At 34.5% G+C, this 21643-nt stretch overlaps 1 protein-coding gene across 6 annotated transcripts; it reads right to left on the reverse strand.

The window, feature by feature from the left end:
* Window positions 1-269: 269 nt before the first annotated feature.
* On the reverse strand, window positions 270-17788 carry PACRGL (parkin coregulated like). 6 transcript variants are annotated; one of them, XM_079154790.1, is made up of 11 exons: window positions 17702-17788; window positions 16763-16819; window positions 14958-14989; window positions 12710-12777; window positions 12361-12515; window positions 11074-11141; window positions 9562-9652; window positions 6788-6922; window positions 6176-6283; window positions 4743-4823; window positions 270-1525 (listed from the first exon to the last, which is right to left on the reverse strand). In XM_079154790.1, exons 4-11 carry the CDS (start codon window positions 12759-12761, stop codon window positions 1469-1471), a joined length of 747 nt encoding a protein of 248 aa, XP_079010916.1. In that variant the 5' UTR covers window positions 12762-12777; window positions 14958-14989; window positions 16763-16819; window positions 17702-17788; the 3' UTR covers window positions 270-1468. The 6 variants fall into 6 exon arrangements, with proteins under 6 accessions (XP_079010916.1, XP_079010914.1, XP_079010913.1 ...); XM_079154788.1 differs by having other exon boundaries at window positions 12710-12815; XM_079154787.1 differs by having other exon boundaries at window positions 17637-17781.
* Between the last annotated feature and the right edge of the window lie 3855 nt (window positions 17789-21643).

A 21643-nucleotide genomic window follows, 5' to 3' on the forward strand; every position in this document is an offset into this window, starting at 1 on the left:
AGGAGGACCCCAAGGTTCAAAGCCAGACTCAGCAACTTAGAGAGGCCCTAAGCGACTCAATGAGACCCTGACTCTAAATAAAGTACAAAAAAGGGCTGGGGATGTGGCTCAGTGGTTAAGAGCCCCTGGGTCCAATCCCTGGTACCAATTAAAAAATAAATAAATAAATAAGTACATAAATAAATAAAGTGGACATTACAAAGAGGTTCACCCAGGTGCTTGGGGGATAGAAAAAGGAAAGGGCATTTGTAGATGCTTCCGAGATCTAAGATAGTTTGCTTCCATGTAAAATAGTGATTTCATTCTTTTGATTTAAATATCCCCAATCTTTCAAAGTATCACTGTTTTGGATTTAGTGTGGATACTCAAGTTCATATAGTCTCTCTTCTTGCCAGTAAGATAGGTCTCATTCTTGCTTGCTATGTCTCTTCCTCTACTTCTTCCTCTTTCAGAATGATCTATAGTCAGCTTCTACATTGAAAATTCTGAACTATATCTGTAAATTATATCTTTTTTGTTTTTCCTGGTACCAGGGATTGAACCCAGGAGTGCTCAAACACTGAGCCACATCCCCAGTCCTCTTTATATTTTTTCCTTTGAGACAGGTCTCACTAAGTTGCTCAGGGGCCTTCCTCATTGCTGAGGCTGGCTTTGAACTTGCAATCCTCCTCCCTCACCTCCTGAGCTGCTGGGATTACAGACATGCAGTAAATTATATCTTAAAATTTCTTTTAAAATGCTAAATTCACTATTAAACATAAGCAAGCACAACAAAGTCACTGAATAAATACAAGTTTAAAGATTTTAATTTCTGAGTATCTGTTTATATACATCAAAACTTTCAGGTCATGAAATGCAAAAATAACATTTACTTAAATACAATTAACACCTAAAGTTTAGGTAGTTTTAACAAGTTGTAAAACACAACAAACCCGTAATGTAATTTACACACTTAAAAAAATTTCTTAAACTAGAATACTCTGGCAAGTAATTTTCCAAGCATCCTACATAATAAAATACATATTTACAATGCAAATAGTGAATTCACAAGTATTAAACCAATATTTTAAATTTCTATAGGCTTGATATATATAAAAACTAAGAAATGGCAAAAAAACCTATAAATATAAATGCACAGCTACAAATGACTGCAAAAGCATGTTACAAATAAAAAGGCACTAGAAAATAAATACAAACATACCTGATCTTGTAAACTGAATGGTCCTTCACACAAATGATAAAAAACCACAAAATTACACTATTACAAAAGTTCCTTTAATAACTTTCCATTATTAGCCATTCCTTTTCGTTGATGAGCAACCTTCACTATGATTCAGCAGGTACATATAATTATCTTAACCTAGTAAACAATGACTGGTGGTTGTGATTTACAGAAGAATAAACCAAACTGAATAAGGTTCCAGGGTTCCAAGGTCAGCAGGAAGATGACTTCTGTTGGCTCCCTTATTCAACAGCATATAGAGCAATACGTTGGAATTTTGGATTTAATGATTGAAAGGCTTCCCTGCCAACAGAAAAACAGGTTAGCATCATTATGCATACTTTTATTTTATTAGGCATACTCCTGCACATGATGATACCTACTAGGTATCATCATGTGCAGGAGTATGCCTAATAAAATGGAATAAGGACAAAATGATGGAATGAAAAGTAGAACTTTTTTCCTAAGTAAAATAAAGATTGTTTCTTTCTTTTTAAAAAGTATTTGGATAAGCAGTTAGGAGTCAGACCAGTATTCAAATTCAGCTTCTTTCAGTTATTTCACTGTCAAACCTGGGTTAATGATTTCTCTGCACTTGAGTTTCTTGATCTTTAAAGGAGATCAACAACAAACTCTACCTCTGAGGATTGTATGAAGACTAGGTGAATTTGATGCCTAAAGGTACACAGAAGAGCACCTATCATGAAGCACATTCTCACATACTCAATAAAGAAAGACAGATTAGGGTATATTTAAGTGTATGGCTTTCCCACAACAAATGAGCATATTACTAAGAAAATTATATTAGGCTAGGAATGAACTGCTCACAATTTAAGGTGGGTAGTAATAAGATTATTTACAAGAAGTAACTCTGTCTGTAACAGATGTTCTATTTATTTTTCCAGGAGATGGATCTTCACATCATAATATAGAGAGACACTAAGAAATGTGAAACTGCAATAGAGAATAATCTTTTTTAAAAGACTCATTTCTGACATTTAAAGAAACTTAAGTTCTTAGAGGAGAAATATGATTAAGTTCATGAAGAACTGAAAGTACCAAAGGCAAGCATAATAATAATTAAACTGAGTCTTTGATATGCAATTTCAGAGAAAATTTTCTATTGCAATTACATAATTATTAAAATATGACATAGGACATAAGGAGGAGAGTACAAGACATCTGAAGAAAATAATATCTTAAGAGTCATAACTACAAAAGTTTTTTGAAAATTCTGTATTCATAACATTGAAAGCTAATGAGATTGTGTGGCATTAAAAAAGGAACTTACTCTCTAGAACCCTGGGATTGGTCAACTACATCCTCTGTATCCCAGCTATAAATCTAAATGTGCTGTTTCAAGATCTCTTTAGCTGGGCATGATGGCACATGCCTGTAATCCCAGCAGCTCAGGAGGTTGAGACAAGAGGATCACTAGTTCAAAGCCAACCTCAGCAATGGAGAGGTGCTAAGCAACTCAGTAAGACCCCGTCTCTAAATAAAATACAAAAAAATAGGGCTGGGGATGTGGCTCAGTGGCCAAGCACCTCTGAGTTCAAACTCCAGTACCCGGAAAAAAAAAAAAAAAAATCTCTTTACATGCTAACAGCCCCGCCCAAACACACAAACACACACACTTCTTACTGTTCCATTATGCACACAATGTGGAAAAGCATTTAGGGAGAATTTCAGATTAAAAAGCTGTAAGGGAGAAATGGGAGCTTATGTAGGAGGAAAAACTGTCGAAAAAAATATGGGGCATATTTATAATTTAAGGGAATGAATTCAATAAAGGGAGCAAAACAACAGGAATCAGGGATGAGAGTTCTGATCCAGTGAACAGTAGGAGAGTGTGAAGGATGGTGAAGAACTGGTTAAGGAACAGGAAAAGGGACAGATACCTATCCTTGGATGAAAGCAATTAAGGGGAATTGCCCGGGTTGGCAAAACTGAAATTAAAATGAGGTACAAACAGAAGCATGCCCATACATAGTCTTCCTCCAGCCCCTGTGAGGTAAAAGATAATACTGACTACTTTGAAAGATAGATTGCAAATTGTATTATTTGCATCAATTGTGTTATTTGGTTAAAGGTTCAGCAAATATTAAAATAATCTCTACTACATTCTAGAAATTTTAAGACCTATGGTAGTAAACAAAGCATGCCCATTGACTCTTTTCTCCCATTTCAAAGATTATGTTGTAATTGGAAATTTCACTAAATTTTAGTTGGTTACAATGTATCTTTATAGAAAATAAAATAGAGGGATTAAACTGAGAAAAAAGCTGTCATCAGTATGTAGCATCTGTTTACTCACATTTCATAAAGGAGGAAAGGATAAATACATTTTAAATTCTCAGTTTAGCAAGTATATTTGTGAATAAGTATTTCACTTTTGTTAAGAGGGGTTACTGGGTTGGCTAGAGACCAGTTCTCTACAAATCTTCTCAACAAGATGTGTGAATGCTAATCCTCTGCCTACGTCTTAAATCACAACAGAAATTTATTATCTAGTAGGCTTAGGGACTTAGTGGCTCTTTATAAACTTTATCAAGACATTCATTATGGAAACAGTACAATCAATTAAGAAACTCATTAGAATAAGTGGAACTAGATAATTTAGGTAAAGCTTAAACTAACTTGTTCACCATTTTACAATTTTTATGATCATATAAATTTTCTTATAATTAATTCCTTTTGAAAGTACCAAAAATGAAACTTTTTTTCACTGTTAAGATAATTACATGTGATTCTATTATTAAAATCTGATAAACTGTAATCTCCAAAACAAGACTGATCTATGGAAATAGTTCTAAAACTTAATTATGTGAACACTTCTTTCAAATGATGAAAATGCAACCTGTTATTTGACACCAAATAGTAATAGAATACCTTGAAAAGTAATGAACTATTCAAAGAGAGAGAGAGAGAGAGAGAGGGACAGAGAGAGAGAATGTGTGTGTGTGTATACTCACATGCGACACACAATAGCGCAGTTATTCAGAAGTGTCATTTCAATCTTTATGGTAGATTGTAAAATTTTGAGGCAAAAAAGATGGCGAATTAAATGGAAAAAAAGAGAGCTGGGAGTATTGCTCAATGGTAAAGTGCCGGCTCAGCATGTACACAGCCCTGGGGTCAATCCCCAGCACCAAGTATATAAAAGCAGAGGGGAAGAAAGTCTGATTTCAAATGAGTTCTGCAAATGAGGTATTTTTTTTCCTCCTGAGCTTCCCAATGGTCAAAACAAAACATTTAAAAAACTTTACAGGAAGAAACTAGTGGTATACTGCCTGGTGTGCCACTTGGTAAGCACAGTGAAAAATATACACTCCATGGGTTTACCAAGAAACTGTGACCTTAGTCCCAGAAACTGTGAGCTCTAAAACGAAAATATCACCTTCACATATTTACTTACAGCTGAAATGGGATAATACTTGTTAAAAATTTTTTTTATACTAGAACTAAAAGTTAAACAAAACAGTCAAAAATGTGACTTAACCAAGAATGTTCTACTTACACTTCCACCATGCTGCTCCAGCTTCTGTAATGCACTTGTGATTGGCTCTTTGAATTTCTTGTCCATTAGTCTCTTGGAAAGCTTTTGAAGTCCATGGGTGGGGGTGGGGAGGTGATGTAGGGGTTGAAATGATTAGAAAAAGTAACAATGTTCAACCACAGACACAAAAGAACTTCAAGAACATCCCATAACTTAAGATATCAAGGCCTCTTTTAGGAAACATCTCATTAAAATTTACATAAGACAGGCATATTTATATGGTCCAGGCCATATAAGGTTGGTTCTGGTCATTCCTTCTCCCAGGGATAAACAGTAACGCAATAGGAGTACTTCATACCCTTGTACATTGGGTAGCAGGGCCTATCAGTCAGTCATCAAAGATTGGGCAGGATCAGAAGAGACTATCAGAAAGATTAAAAAGAAAAAAAAAAGAAGAGAAAGGCAACTTGAAAGAAAGAGATTCACAGGGCCTATCAATGCCTAGGGGCTGATGAGAAAACATTTTTCTACAGTCTTTCAGTTTACTTTTTTCAGATTGTGCAACGGTCCTCCCATCCTCTTGGGTTCTTTTTTTTGTATTAGGGATTGAACACAGGGGTGCTTAACCACTGAGCTACACCACCAGCCCCTTTATTTTTTTTAATTTTGAGACAGAGTCTAGCTAAGTTGCTTGGGCTTTGCTACATTGCTTAGACTAGTCTTGAACTTGGAATCCTCTTGCACTGGCTCCCTAGTTGCTGGTATTACAAGCATGAGTCACTGCGCCTGGCCCCCCATTCTCTTTGTGGTTAATCTCAGTTGGGACTTTAAGTCTTCCTATTGGTGTGCAATAAAGGATTAACCTTACCTAAATAAAGTTTTGGTCCTTGTTCCTACCTCCTGGATGGTAATCGCTAAGCTTTTAAAATGCCCTGCCACACAGGAATATTTCTATTATCTTGGGGGCTTCTGGCTATACCAGATGATCTACACTAGGAATGTGACTTATGGTCGGGGCCTTAAGTTAGAGTATCAGCTAGATTCTGGAAAGGTTACGGACCAATCTCTAAACACAAAGGCATGAAGGCAGTCATGCCTGAGTGACAGACTGCAATAAAAATCCTAGATGCCAAGGCTCAGGGTGTATGAGTGCTGTATATAATTCATAGTTAATCAACACAGGTATAATACTATTATACTGTTCATTAGTTTTTATAAATTCAATTTTGGTTACTTTATATTATGAGCTTAAACTCTGCTCTTATCAGCATTTCCATTTTTAAAACAATAAAGAGAATACTGTAAGTCCAATCTCCATATTTTCTGGTTAGGACGACTTTTTTTAAGGTTTTGAGATATTTCAATGATTAATTTAAATAAATTAAAATCGTGAAGCCGTGTGTGTGCGCGCACATATGTGGTATCCACAATGCCCTAATCTTTGCAATACTTACACTGGTAAGCAGATGTTTCAGATGATCATTTAGGGAAGGACCAACTATGACACTTAACTGGACCAGAGCACACAATCCTCTTTCAAACACTTCATCATTCGAATGGACCTTTTGGGTTGGTTGGTTGGAGGTACAGAGGAGAGGTGAACGAGAAGAAACAAAAGGGTGGATGGGTGGGTTAGAAAAATGGGAAAGAAGGTAGGGAAAAAAGTTAAGATTAAATATTTAAAATTAGAAGATAATAATAAAAACCAGAATTTCAAAAATACCCTTTAATACGGGACTTCTAGAAGCAAAATTTTACCAAATTATCATCATGACTAAAGCATTAACTAATATATCTAGCTTATAGAACGACTACTTTGAGTTCACTGCTTCTTCCAATTACTCAAAATTTCCCAGTTTACACCCTGAGTGCATCCTATAATCATCTGGCCTTGAATAACAATGGTCTCATTTTGCATATACAACAAAATCACAGATCAAGGACTACTTTGCATATAATACAGAAATAGGGGAGAAGGCATAAAATAGTCTACATATATTGGAGCTTTCTTTTTTCTATCATGTGATTTCTAAATAAAAAGCACAATGAAGTAAGTGATGACATACCAGAGCTGCCTTTAGCACGGGAATCAGTCTAGGTAGCAAAGGAATAGCTTTTTCAGGAGCACCTTTGACCAAAAGTAATTCTCTAAAACCCTCCTTTGACACAAAGGTATACGGATGTTTAGTCTCTCTCAGGCCCTGTCAAAGACAAAAAATAAAATGGAAAAAAAGTTTCACTACCACCTTGTTATGCTAATAAATAAAAAATTGCATTTTCACTAACCTAAATCAAAAGTATGATTATTGCTTTCCTAATATATATAATTCAGTAATTATAAATTTCAATTACTCTAAGAAACTGTAGAACAAAAGATATACACAAAAGAGAGGGAATCTCTACCCACAGAAGAAAAGAAAAACAGTAAGAAAACATAATAGGAATAGGAAAAATGAAGGGAGAAACAAGAAAACAAACAGAGGAATGAAGAAAAAAATGAAAAAAAAACCATGTAGGAAAGAGAAAAAGGAGAAATGGAAGAGAAGGAAAAACAAATGAAAAAAGAAAGATGAAAACACACTAGAATATAAAATCATTTTATATCTACTTCTAAACAATGTCTGAAAGCACAGCAAATTAGTCTAAAAATGTTTAAAACCACCCCTTTATGAATGCCTATTATACCCCAAACTTAATGTATTCTACAACTTTAATGAGTTCCTAATACATATTTCCTTCATGTTTAAATATTTTATATTAAGATATTCAGAAACCAAATCTTATACTATGAACAAGAAACACTGTAAAATTTCAAATGTCATTTTTAACACTGGAATGCAAAATAAAAATATGGCATAAGCTTCTACAGATCATTTCTCATGCCTTCCACCCTAAATGCATTAGAAATAACTACACAGCACTATTTTCATGATTTAACCAATCACTGTGAATCAAGATAAAGAGATGTATGACTTTTTTCAAAAAGATAAAACATAGGAAAAAAAAAGCAGCAGCAAAACTTCTTCAGTTTGACTAATTATACATGACCTGAATAATTATAACTGTCTGCAAAGTCATCATTAGAAACAATATTAATTTTCAAATGATTTGTCCTTTATACCTGCTTCCCAATAGTTATCTATCACTCCCTATCCTCAACACTACTGTACTTTTGAAAACAAGGCCAACAAGCACATAGACAAATTTTAGAACACAGGTTTATCTTAAGAGTACTTGTATCCTGTTCATTTTGAAGATGAATCACAGGTCAAAAGCTCAAGTAAGTTTCAAAGGTGGTTTCTCTGTACTACTTACCAGTTACTAAGTGAGTGGAAGGGAAAGATAAAAATGCTACCCAATAAAGATATACAAGCTTTGGTGATAATAAGCACACAATAGACTGACTTTATGTTTTCTAGCGTCAGAGTACCTTTAAGGACTCTTCAAATCAAAACATTCACTGTACCCTATGATTTCTATAGAGTTCAAAGATATCATAAGTTTTGATTTGTTTAAAACATAATTTACTACAATGTATAAAATGTTTAAAGGCTATTTTGAAAACCAAGAAAACATCACTAATTCTTTAAAAATTTTAGTATCAAGTTTAAAAAGTGAATTTCAAAATAGTTTATCCCCCAAATACTACAGCTACACCATCCTGAATAAGCTGAATCTCCTCAGATCTTGGAAAATACACAATTTATAATAACAAAATAATTCTGCAAGTAGAGTTACAAATTAAGGAAAGCAATGTCCTAATAAAATCAACATGGCAATCTTCAGTAGTAAGTCCACTTAAGACATTAAGTGTAACTGTAAAACTAGAGGCCCTATAGATTTTGATGCTTTTATTGTAATTTAAAAATATCACAAAGCAAAATTATCTACTTTTTCTGTCCTCCTTCACTTGCCCCTCCCCAGTATTTTAATAGAAAATGCAAGTGTTTCTTTAAATAAAGAAAAAAGCACTAGAGTTCACTCAATGTCATGTTTTCACTTAAATTACTACTATGTGGCTTATTTTATAAACATATTACCTGTTTAAACTAAGCTCATCAAAGTTCTAATATAATCATTTGTTTCTTAACAACAACAAAATGATCCTTGACTCTTAAATATGGCAAGTTACTAAGTTTAAACATAAGACAACTGGTAAATTAATTTCTTAACTTCTGGTTCAAATTCTAGGAATAAAATTCACAGAAGATATGTCAATTCACTTGAAACTAAGACTCAGCTAGCTTCTTCCCTGACACAGATATTAAATTACCTAAGGGAACCTATAAGAAGATTTAAAAAAATCTTTTACAGAAACCACCTCTATGATATTCCACTGGAAATTTACAAATAGATCAGACATCCACAGATTTCTCCAAATGGACATTAAGGTAGTCAGTATCAATTTCCTAAGAAAGCACTACATTAATGCAATTAGTTGTTTAGGGACAGAACCACCACTTAGTGTCTGACAGCATTTTAAGTTTCAATTCCTGCTGTTCTGCTTTAACTAGTTTAAAAGAAAAAAAAAAAAATGAATCTTTCTCCTCATTGTGACTCCATGTATTTTTGTTTCTTTAAGTATGAATATTTCATCCACTTATGTACAAATCCCCAATAGACTAATTTCATGTTTATAAACCTGGTTAATCAATTTCTAATAAACTAATATGACAATCCAAATTACTTCCTAAGGGAGCACAGTGTTTTAACGTCTATTGTTTCATTGTTATTTCAAAAGTACAGAATGAGATTTACTGGAAAGTTCTAAAATAGCATGTAATGAATGCAATTTTAAAATATTTTTCCCTTAAATATTCAATAAAGATAAAATATTTACCTCAGCTAAAGTAATAAGAAGAGGATCAAATGGAAGATTTTCAGGAGGACATTCCCACTGTAACCTGTGTTTTACTGAACCATGTACCAATCTAAAATACAAAAGTCAGTGAAGGTAACAAGGAAAATATAAATATGTATTAAACAGTGATCTTGTAACATACATATTCTTTATAGAGTTAACCACATTAGAATTATCTTGTAACATGGAGTATCATAACTTTAAAAGGTATTATAAGGACATTTTAAAAAACAATGTCTATAATCATGCAAATTCTTATTCTTTAGAAAAACTGGTAACTCAATATTTGTTAAATCTGCAATTATGGTATTTAAGTATGTTGTATTTATGAATCTTAAAACAAATGCTCCAATAGGTTATCTTTCAGTCCTAATTATAACAAAACAGGTAATCTACAGAAATGAAAAATGTAAATGTACAATAACTAGGAAAATTAATGTTTTATAAAGAACTTTGTTTTTCAGATAGAGGTCATTTATTTTAACCATAGTAGTAATTATTTGAAGGCAAATCAGGTTTAATCCCTGTTAAACAGTGAAATAATGGCCCCTACAGGGTCACAAAGCAGTAAGCTGTGAATTGAGAGTTTCACTGCTCCCCCACTGTTTTTTTTTTTTTTTTTGGATTGCTGAGGCATAAATGATACAATAAATTATACATAGTTAAAACACATGATTTGGTAAGTTTCAATAGGTGAATATACTCAAGGGGTCATTGCTGCAACCATGACAGTGTGACGGTGATCTAATTAAATTACCCCCAAACAGAATTCACATTTTTTTTGTAATGGTCTTGATTTCTTGACTACTTCTTTAGTGTTATTTTTACATTAAGCAAAAGGTTCTATAACACTAATATTTTTAGCAAAACACAATTATTTGAGGGGATGACACTTAAAAACCTTGAAATGGGGCCTCAATTCTGATTTCAAATACGAAATAATAACAAAGAATTGAAAAACGTACCGTAAAGCTTATTTTCCACTCAAAATTTGAAAATATTATGAAACACTAATTTTTAAAATTATGAAACCAAAAGAAAAAATATTACTGTGACTAGCTTTTCCACATGAAAATAAAATTTTCTATCATCTAGATCAGGCTAAAATTGATGCTTTGTGAAGAAACGTAGCAGGACAAACATGCAAAGGAAAGTTAAAGCAGACATATGTACTTACTAAGAAATATTACTTCATTAAATTATCACTTTCACTTTTGCTCAAGTGTATAAATGCTTAAATTGATTGTTTTAAAAGTGGTTCAATTTCTTCAATTATGTGGTAGTTTACCATAGAACTCTGTAATTACATTTTAGAATTAGGTTATCTTTAATATGTCCAGGGACCTATACCAATTTAAAAGCCAGGATAATACATCACCTTTATTTCAACCTTGATATTTAAACTTTTCAATATGTTTAAACTGAATACTGTGTTGATTTTAGTCAATTATTTTGAATAATATGATCAGTTAGAAATTGTATTGATTTTACCTGCAAGGAATACCTCCTTTAGAGTAAATAGCTGCAAATGCAGAAGGAGCCCTTGACTGTTCACCAAACTGAAATAAAACATAAAAAAATATTACTCTCACCTCCACTCTGTAATACCCAACTAATTTTAATCCTGCTGAAATCAGACACCCTGCCTTTCAGAATACTGTGGGTTAACATGCATCATTAACATTCAGCAACAGAACTGAAAAAAATGTCAGTTCTGTCCCACAACAAAGCATGATAAATTTTATTTTTTAAGCCTCTAACTTGTTTCAGAAGGTGTGAAGGTGGCTGAAACCACACATGGATTGACAGGTCTTTCCCCTTTTCAAGGTGAGGGCTGCATGGAGAAGAGGTGTTAAGTAACAAGGATAGTATTTGGTTTTAGCCACCAGCATATCTCCCATTCACTCTCCAGTCAAATACAGATGTTGTCTATGCTCAAAGAATCTGTAGCATTTCTCCAAATTGGCTTTAAGTTTTTATAAAAACAAAGAATTAGGTTGAGGGTGGGGGAGATGAGAGAGCCAAAGCTCATGCAAGATTCTCACAAACATATGTTTGGCTGTGCCTTCGTAAGATTATATAACTTCACACCTTTTAGTCTGCTATTATATTAATACGTTAGTTACACCTACTGTCAAATAATGTAACAGATGACCAATCACAACAAATTAATCACAGCATAAATAATGTGCACATTAATAACCAGTTTTTAAGGAGAATTTAGGCACAAAATATTTACCACATAGTACTTTGAATATAATCGTATAAAATAGTTACTAAATTACAAAATTAGATTAACATATTAAAAAATATAACTGATTTTTAAAAAAATAATACGCAGAAGCTTAAAAATAGAGTATATATTTTCAAGTAACTTATCCGATTATTTGAAAGCAACTTTAAAAACGTAAAATTTCTTAACGGGAATTACATCCAGATGAGTGAAACACTGCTTTGGCTGTGCATTGCTCAGAATGCGAACTGAGTTTTGTAAGTCAATGCTTTATTTTATTTTATATCTCAAGTCATTACCTGTCTTCCACACGTTTTTGCAGAGGAAAGAAAGAGCTAATTCTAAACTTGCACTCTGTGCTACTGAAGCATTCTGAAAGTTATCCGGAGTTTTCTCTTTGCTAGTTTTGGGCTACCAAAACTGACTAAACTAGCTCAAAACAAACAGAGGGAACTTGGCACAACATTCAGAATGGCTCAACCAGTTAGGCTAAATCCAAATACCTTTAAAAACACTACCAATTTAGGAATACTTATTGTACTTACAGGATTAATTGTTTTAGGGTTAAGTTTATCACTTGGTCGAGGATGAAGTTTTTTTGCAGATTCTGGAGAGCTTACTGATGAGGAGGATTTGCTTTGCTGAACTGTAGTCCTCTGTTTTACTGGTCTACTTGAGGATGTCCTTTGATCATAGGTTCCTGGAAAAAACAGAACATCAACAAAAAAGAGGTGAATGCAATAAGGCTCATCCTGCATCCATATGTAGCAGACTGTCTCACTAACAACGTTGGTCTCTCCATTTAGAAAAGCAAAGTTCAGGCAGGAAAGAGCACACACAATACCCAGTACCACAGCGGGGTTAAAAAAAAAAAAACAAAGAAAGGCTCTGTACCTGTTACCCTGTTTCTCAACTGTAAACCTCCAGGGCATTCTGATTTCTGCATTGCTTCTTATTTATTCCTGCAGTTAAATGAAACTTCATTTTGAAATATGTTTATCTGTTATCAACAGAAAGATCAAAACAGAACAGAGTAAAAAATACAGTAGAAGACACACAGAAAGTTATGGTACACAGCCAGATGCCTGAAAAGACTAATAGGAAAAGATGATATTATGTCAATTTCAATGATTTCATTAACTGCAAAATAAAAAGGATCTGCAAAAAACAAGAGGTATAACATACTATTTTTCCAAATGATTTGTTAAAATATACCTTAAGAATCTTGTATGCAATACTCTGCCCACATTAGGAAACATATACTAAGTTTCTAAGAGGGGTGGCCTCCCCACCTTCTCTGTCCTCTGTAATTCCTAAATTCCAAATGTTATGGTTTGTGTATCATGACCTACTTCTTCAGTGACATAATCAAGTCTTCTACCAAATGTGCTACAAGTTCCCTATGCTAACTTAAACTAAGTTTGTCACAATGAAGTTATAAATCCTTCTTAATTCAAGGTACTACCAGTCTCCTGGCTCCAGACAGAAAAACTTAGGTTATTCATTGTCTCCTTTTCCTTCACTTTCTACACTCAACCCTACGGATGTGATGAACATGTGATAAGGAAGACAGAGCTTTATGCTCACAACTGGGTCAGTATCTGAACTCCAATTACAAGATTTATGAATTTAAGCAGATTATTTAGCATCCCTGGGCCTTGACTTCTTGGTCAATTAAAGGAGAGAAATAATAAAGCCTTACGAAAGCTGTTATGAAGGAATGAATACGGTTATACATCAAGTTGTTCACCCAGTGTATGGTCTGGATATGAGGTGTTCCCAAAAAGCGCACCTGTGAGACAATCCAAGAAGGTTCAGAGGAGAAATGATTGGGATGTAAATGTCTTAACCCAATTGGCTATTTAAATGATAGGGGTAAACTGAGTGGTAACTGAAGTGGCAGGATGTATCTGGAGGAGACTGGAATCGAGGCATGGCTTTGGGATATATATGTTGTATCTGGAGAGTGGAGACTCTCTCTCTCTCTCTCTCTCTCTCTCTGTGCTTCCGGATGATGTGAACTGCATCCTTCTGCCATGATGTTTAGCCTCACCTCAAGCTCTGAGGAATGGAGCCAGCTGTCCATGGATTGAGACCGCTGAAACTGGGAGTCCTCAAATAAACTCTTCCTCCTCTACAATAGTGCTGTGAAAAAGCTGACCAAAACACCCAGCAAATACTAGTTCACTTCTCCCTCTTCTACAGTTCTTTTTCTACTATTGGATGGGCTCAAAGCTCATAGTCTTAAGATTTCCCATTTAATCCAACCTAATCATTTCTAAATTTTTTTCTTAAGCAAGGAATAAACACACACCTCCACAGAATTATACACCCAAGTGCCTGCTTGTACTCTTAGGCCTAGCTCTGTTACCAACTTCTATGTAGCCTTTCCTGATCTTGCTTTCTCAAATGTTCACTTTTATGGCACTTGATTTATATAGTTTCCTTTTTCTTTTTTTTACTTGTCTACTCTGTTCCCTCACTTCCATGACATTCTAGTTATTCTTCCATTAGTGCATTTCCCAGTTTATGTCTATAAACTAGTGTAGAAGTTTACACTGCTCCTCAATTGCAAGATCTTCCCTGAAAGTGACACAAATTCTCTTATACTTCCAAGTGACAGCTTTCCAAATATATAAGAATACTATTTTTTAAATTGGTTCTTTTTAGTTATATATGACAGTAGAATTAATTTTGATATATTTACACTCCTTAGTTTTCTCTTCTTTAGGATAAACATGAATACTTTCTTAAATGATTGCTCACATGAAATGATTTCTACTTGACAAATTAGAAATCTTCAAAAATAAGACAAAATTCCATGTAATAAAATTAGCCAGATAATATTTCAAACATACTGTGTCAGTTCAAAGTTGTAGGGAAAGATAAACAAAAGAAAAGACTATTTCTGCACATAGAATTTTAATTTCAATTTTCTTAATTTAATATATTGACCTCATTCTCATCCCACAAACGGAAAGCATCTTCCTAATGTCCATGTTAACTTCATCACCAAGTCATTTTCTACTAATATGGTAATAAAAATCTCATTAAATTTCTCATATAATATGCTAAAATAAGCTAAATATTTAAATATGTTAATGTGCAATGACAGCTCTGTGATTACTCAACAAGTACTTACTATAGTGCCTGGCTTCTGTTTTTGAGAAGCTCCTGGAGGAGGAATAATATGATATAAGGTTCTACAAACTGTTTTTTTCTTTTGAAGATTCAAGATATTTTATTAATAGCTATTACAATACAGATAGTAAGATAGCTCAATTAGATTACCAAGTACAAAATCAACATACAAAAATCAGTAGTTTACATATATACAAACAATCTTTTGGAATATTTAATGGAAAAAAAGATTTCATATGTAACAGTAACAAAAAATAAGATGTTTGTCAATAAAAATGTGAGACCTATTAAAATAAAAATTAAAATACAACTGAAGGAAAAAAATAGCCTTTCAACAAATAGAAGGACCATATTATTGTGTAAATTAATTTGTAAATTTAACCAAGTCTCAATGAAAACTTAACAGTTTTAAGCTACATCACCTGATGCTAAATTTAGTGGAAAGAAAAATAAACACAGAAATGGGACCAGCACTAAAACACATTAAGGCATTTTTAAAAGTCTAAATAACTTAAGAGTATCATACTGGTCTATTGGCAAAACAGAATGCCCAGAAGTAAGTACACTCAAACACATATAGAAATTGAATGTATAAAAAGGACATCATCTCAAATCACTGGGAAAAAGTAGTAGTCAATAAATGTTTTATTTGGAAATAATGCCAGTAATCATTCTAGGTACTGAAGACCAGGTTAATAAACATAAAACAAATAAATGATTGGCACATAGAAAGTGCTATATAAGTTTTAGCTATTATATTATTTTCTTTATAAAGGTATGCTGTGGTTACGAAAAGCATTCTCCAAAAGCCCATGTGTTAAAGACTTGGTCCCCAGCCCACGGTGCTACTAGAAGGTGGTAAACCTTTAGGAGGTGGGGCTTAATGGAAGGAAGTTATGTGACTGGCTACTTGGCAGCATGTCTTTGAAGGAAACTGTCAGGACTTCAGTCCCTCCTCTTTCACTGTTTGCTTCCTACTTGACCAGATATGAATAGGCTTCCCCCAAGTACTGCCTCTGTAATGTACTATTTAACCAAAGGTCCCAAAGTAATAAGCCAAACAAACACGGACTAAAACTACCAAACCTGTGAGTCACAATAAACCTTTCCTCTTTTTAAGCTCATCATCACAGGTATTTTGCAACATTAAGCTTAACAAAAGTTGAATACACATGGATTTTAGGATTAGCATTAATACTGATGTGATCAATGTGATTAAATATTTCCTTCTTTTTAAAAACTTTGGTTTAACACCTTGGGCTACATCAATTTGATGATCCAGTTTAATTTCAATTTATTTTGAAGGAAAATTATAATAGCTGTCATGGCTGAAAGATATGCACTGCTAAGATGACCAACACAAACATAAAAATGATGCACATCTTTAAATGCTACCTAGGAACTCTGCAAAACTTTCTTTGTGGAATTCTACAGCTAAATTTCCACCTTCATTTAGGTAAAAATGTTGTTTCTGTAACGTACTAATGGTAAAGTGCTGTTTTTTATTTGGAATGAGTTCAGAGCCACTGAAACTCTTCATTTGAAAGACTTACACTAGAAAATTGAGCTCACCAAGTTTTTAAGTATACGGGGCAGTTTTATGCATAACAATTTCAAGTGTTTGTATGTATACTTTCATAATATCTCATGTTACAGAGTTTCTTTCCAAAATACTTTTTCACTTGATAAACCTATTACCTATCAGTTTTTATCATTAAGGCAAAAAAAAAAAAAAAAAAAAAAAGTGTGCTTAGGTTTTTTTGGATTTAAGTTGTTTGTATAAGAAAAGTGCTTAGTTCATCTTACCTGCAACAAATCTCTTGGAGGGTGTCGTAAACTTGTGGAGGGTATTGTAAAGCAGTACTGACAGGGAGAAAGGAGAACACAAGAAATATTTTTGACAGAAATACTATCAAGGTCACCATTTCATTCTTTTACAGAATAATATAAAAAATTCTAAGTAGACACTAGAATCCGTAAATACACTGAACGTGGAACACCTAAACTATGTCACAAAGACAAGTAAGGCACCACTGAACCATTTTTCCCTTAGGGTCACCACGAGCACCTGCGGTCAAAGACAGGTGGTTTTGGACAACACAAATACCCCATCTCTTTCTGTATGTGTACTTCCTCCCCCGCCCCCCACCTCCACCCAATTTTTGAGACAACTGCATTCAACTGTTTGCTAAATTCTCAGGGATAGAGGTCACCTCTTTCCTATTCTCTAATCCTATGTCTAGAAAGTTCCCGAAGTTTAATAGACCCCACCACCACTAAGGATGTGGTGTGTTCCAGCTCTAAAACGCCTTCAAAATTCGAAGGACAAAGAAAGCCCAAGAGCCACATAACCCAAGCCCTTTCTGCCACAAAATAAATCCTGAGTATCTGTCCAACATCCCCATCACCACCACCCACTTACAAATAAGTAACCCAGTTTAAGACCGGGGTGCTGTCAAAGTTTGAAAATGAGGAAGTCACGAAGAAAACAGGTTAAAAACGCGGGGACAGGGAGGTGGCCGGTTTGGGTGAAAGCTAGCAAAACCGCTACCCCAGGAAAGGCAAAGAGCTCTCACCGCGCTCAAAAACTTAAGGGTCCTTAGCAACGGGTCCCGCGAGGCTAGCAACAGGCCAGCCGGAAAGCCGCGCCGGGGTCTACGGTCCCAGTGCCCGTTCCTACCGCGCTTCTCGCCCGCCGCGATCTACACAGCGCCGTCCCAAGTGGGGCTTCCGCCCAGCGCTCACTTGCCAACAGCAACAGCTCGGCGTCCAGCCGCTGGAATTTGGGGAAATATGGATTCGCGCGGCTGGGGTCCCCGGCGCCACTCAGTGACGTCAGACGCACGCTGCGTCCTCTAAGCCAATGGCAAGGAGGCGAATGTGGCGCCCGCCTTACGGGGTTGCCCAGGCAACCGAGCGCCGCTAGTTGAAAGGTCGGCTCCGGAACCGTAGGCGCTGTTCTTGGTGACCAATGGGCACCGGATCAGAAATGTTTTCTGAATCAGAGTTTCAAGGAGCAGAGGAGATGACGAGCTCCAGTCCCCTGACACCCAGGCGCCTCCAGGCCGTGTGCTTAACTCGGCTTCTCTCCAACGCCTGGCGTCCTCCCACTGCCTTGCCTTCGGTCCTCTTGAGCTCCGAGGACTGACCTGCCCGGCTGTGGAATTTCATTTAGCTTCCTCCCTATCCAACTAATTCATAAAGCCAGCTGTGGAAATTCGTTCCCTGTCTTCCTGTACTTCAACCTCTATGCTATGGCATTCGACTGCGGACTGCATCCCTATTTCAATAGTAAAAAGAAAGTGCTCTTGTCCTCCAGGGCACCGACCGTTATTTTAACTAAACCGATGGTGCACGAAAATGTGTGTCCTTGGCTGTTACACCAACAACAATTTGGGTAGTCTTAGTAAAAGGTCCAAACTCTTTTAGACCTATGCACTGCACTCTTTGGTGTCTTCTGTGGTCAACCCAAGCCTTAGATTTTTGTTACATGCAAGTACTTAATGTAATTAAGCAAACTGAAGAAAAAAGCCAAATTGGAATATAAAAAGCCACAAAATATAGTACCAGTTTAACCATTTCTAAGTAATATTTCAACGTGGCATTAGATGCTTTTTAATGTTTTTTAATTGTTTCAAAACACATCTCAAAATAAGAGTACATACTTTTATATATTACACCCAGGAAACAGATTTTTGTGCATGGGCATAAATCACTTACATTATGAAGATAAGATGTATAGTTGGTTTTGTTAAATACCAAAGTTACATGTCTTCTAGCCTAAATTGTATACTCAGCAATCAACTCTCTCTGAATTAAGCAAAATAAAATACACAGCAAACAGTACACCTAGCACACACAAGTAGTTCAATTATATTCACTAAACAAAACTATGATATCCTTCAGATTACATTCATGAGTTCTTTCTGTCAGTAGTAGCAGTAGTATAGTAGTAGTAATGGTATTTTCTTCAACAACACGAAACAATTTTTCAAAATTTCAGTATTTAGAGAAAACAATTCATATTAACACAGTGGTTCTGAATTATAAATTTAATAAGACCAATTTGAACAGACTTTTTATAAATATGATTTTTAAATGTGCTCAAACTTTTTTTAGATCATCAATATTACTATTTAAAATGCTAGTTTTTCTTCTCAAAGCATAACTATTATGTAGCACTGTCTAAAGTTACTGAAATACATTATGTTATATCATATGTGCTAGGAGCACAAGTCCACTACAGTACAACTTCAACTATGTAACCATAGGATTCAAGGTAGATCAGTAGGCTACACTGTAGTTCAAAGCACATGGAAGTCAGAAAAACAACAGTGTAGCTCATTTATAAAGGGGATAGATGATGATTAAATCCAATTAGTTAACTTGAAAATCAGATTACATAACACCAAGATAGTGTCAACACCATGTACTTTATTTTCAAAGGCCTACCTATGGCCTAGTTTGAAGATTACAACATCAATATAAAGTATGTTGCTATTTTTTTCATTTGTAAAATGTTAGAAACCTTAAGAAAATCTTTCCTAGATGAGGCCACTTATGGATAAATATACAGGACTGTCTCACACATTATTGGTGATTTAGTTCTTCCATAAAGACTTTGGCACCAACCATATCATATATTAGGATAAATGTATCTCATTCTGGCACCAAGCTACTATGACAATAATTTAGTAGCCATAAATGAATGGATTCCTTTGGTTATGCACAACAAGCTTCCACATACTTGTTTTACGTTTTAGAAAAAAAAATAGCCTATCTTTCAAGATTAGATGTTAAAAAATACTGATATTGCTTGGCATTATGCTAAAAGCATGACTCCCCAAAACATTACTATTTGAATCTGCTAAAACTAAGAATAATTTTACTTGAAAAGAATTTTAGAAGTGTGTGTGCAGAGAAGTTGTTAAGACTTGTGGACACCATTTATTTGCTTATATAAACACTTGGACATGACTACAAACAACATAGTATGAATACTGTGGACCTGTGTGTTTTTGTAACTTCATTCCCCTTACAAAGGGGGTCCTAACCAGAATATTCAATATATCAATATCAATAGCATTGTTCTCTGCTACATTACTTGAATATTCTGGTTAGGACCCAATATTCCAATTATGAAATCCAAGCCACCAAGATGATGAAATTAGTATATTGGGCCTTTGGGGAGTGATTAAGTCTTGGGGTGGTGCCCTTATGAATATGATTAGCACCTTAAAATAAAAGCTTGAGGGAGACATTTACCTCCTCTACCATGCAAGGACAAGTAAGGAGCAACCATACATGAACCAGAAAATGGACCCTTACCTGACAGAATGTGTTGGAGAATTTATATTCAGCCTCTGTAACTGTGAAAAATAAATGTCTATTGTTTATAAGATAGCCCACTGTGGAATTTTGTTATTGCAGCCTGATTAGACTATGACACTTTCCCAATGGACAACTCAAGAACTAAACAAAATCTAAGACACGACTAGTTCTGGATTACTACACTCTCTTGCATTGTTTCCTTATACTTTTATAAAAAGCTCTACAAAATTGTCCTATTTTTAGTATGTTAATACATTTTATATTAACTTTAGGAATTATATAATAAATCTAATCAAAGTTAGACACTCAGGATAATATTTTCTCATTGTTTTGATTCACTTGTGATTAACTGATTGACTAACTGCATTTGTTTAGTAACCAGGCATTTTAAAAAAAATCATTAGTGGTAGTAATGACTTTGCCTTAATTACTGTAGAGAAAAATCTCTTCCCTTTTGTACAAATTCCAGATTAAGCAATCATTTCCAATGATTATTCCCAAGTTCCATCAACAGGAAATGAGATAGAAGACATTTTCTGTGTAATTTCTACTATACCCTGTTAGGACTGCCAGACATCATCATTATAAAGTCATTAAAAGTCACTTGCATATGGAAAAAATTAAGCAATGGCGGTGGCCCCTCAGGTGAAAGCAAAGGAAATCAACATGAATGAGCAAATAGGGCCACACGTTCAATAGAAAAATAATGCAAGTGGCATAGGAATTTTTCAACTTCCAGGTATGTACATTTTTAAAAATGTAAAATGAAAAGGTGGAATTAATTTCAATAATACATTTTGTTTAACCCAATTTGTCCAAATATAATCACATTGATATGTCATAAATATTAACATCTTTAAGATGATATTTTTATTTCCTGTTATGCTAAATCTTCAAATTTTGGTATATATTTCACATTTATATTACATTTTAAAAATGTTTTGTACTTGTAGATGGACAGAATTCCTTTATTTGTTTATTTTTATGTGGTGCTAAGGATCAAACCCAGTGCTTCACATGTGCTAGGCAAGTGCTCTGCCACTGGGCTACAGTCCCAGCCCTTATATTACATTTTAATTCATACTAGCCACATTGCAAGTCCTTAAGAATTACATATAGCTAATGGTTACCATACTGGAAAGCAAAAACAGAGATCTATGGCCACAGATAGACAAATATGGAACAAAATAAAGAAATGTATCAAATAGAGTATATGTTACATGTAGAACACACTACTAGGTATTTGAAGATTTATGCCTATGAATTGGCATGAACCTCAGACCCCAGTCTTTTGTAAGTAACAACTTCCTTTGTGATTCCTAGTATATTTAATTTCTTTTACAAACAGCTTAAATA

The sequence above is a fragment of the Sciurus vulgaris genome, assembly GCF_902686455.1.
Source record: "Sciurus vulgaris genome assembly, chromosome: 9".
NCBI classification, from domain to species: Eukaryota; Metazoa; Chordata; class Mammalia; order Rodentia; family Sciuridae; genus Sciurus; species Sciurus vulgaris.

Coding starts and splice junctions, on each gene's coding strand:
- PACRGL (XM_079154790.1), bottom strand. CDS start 12,761: ATGCAGAAATCAGAATGCCCTGGAGGTTTACAGTTGAGAAACAGGGTA. Junction 6,923..9,561: donor TTCTTATTACTTTAGCTGAG/GTAAATATTTTA, acceptor TGTCTTTGACAG/GGCCTGAGAGAGACTAAACA. Junction 1,526..4,742: donor TGGAGCAGCATGGTGGAAGT/GTAAGTAGAACA, acceptor TTCTGTTGGCAG/GGAAGCCTTTCAATCATTAA.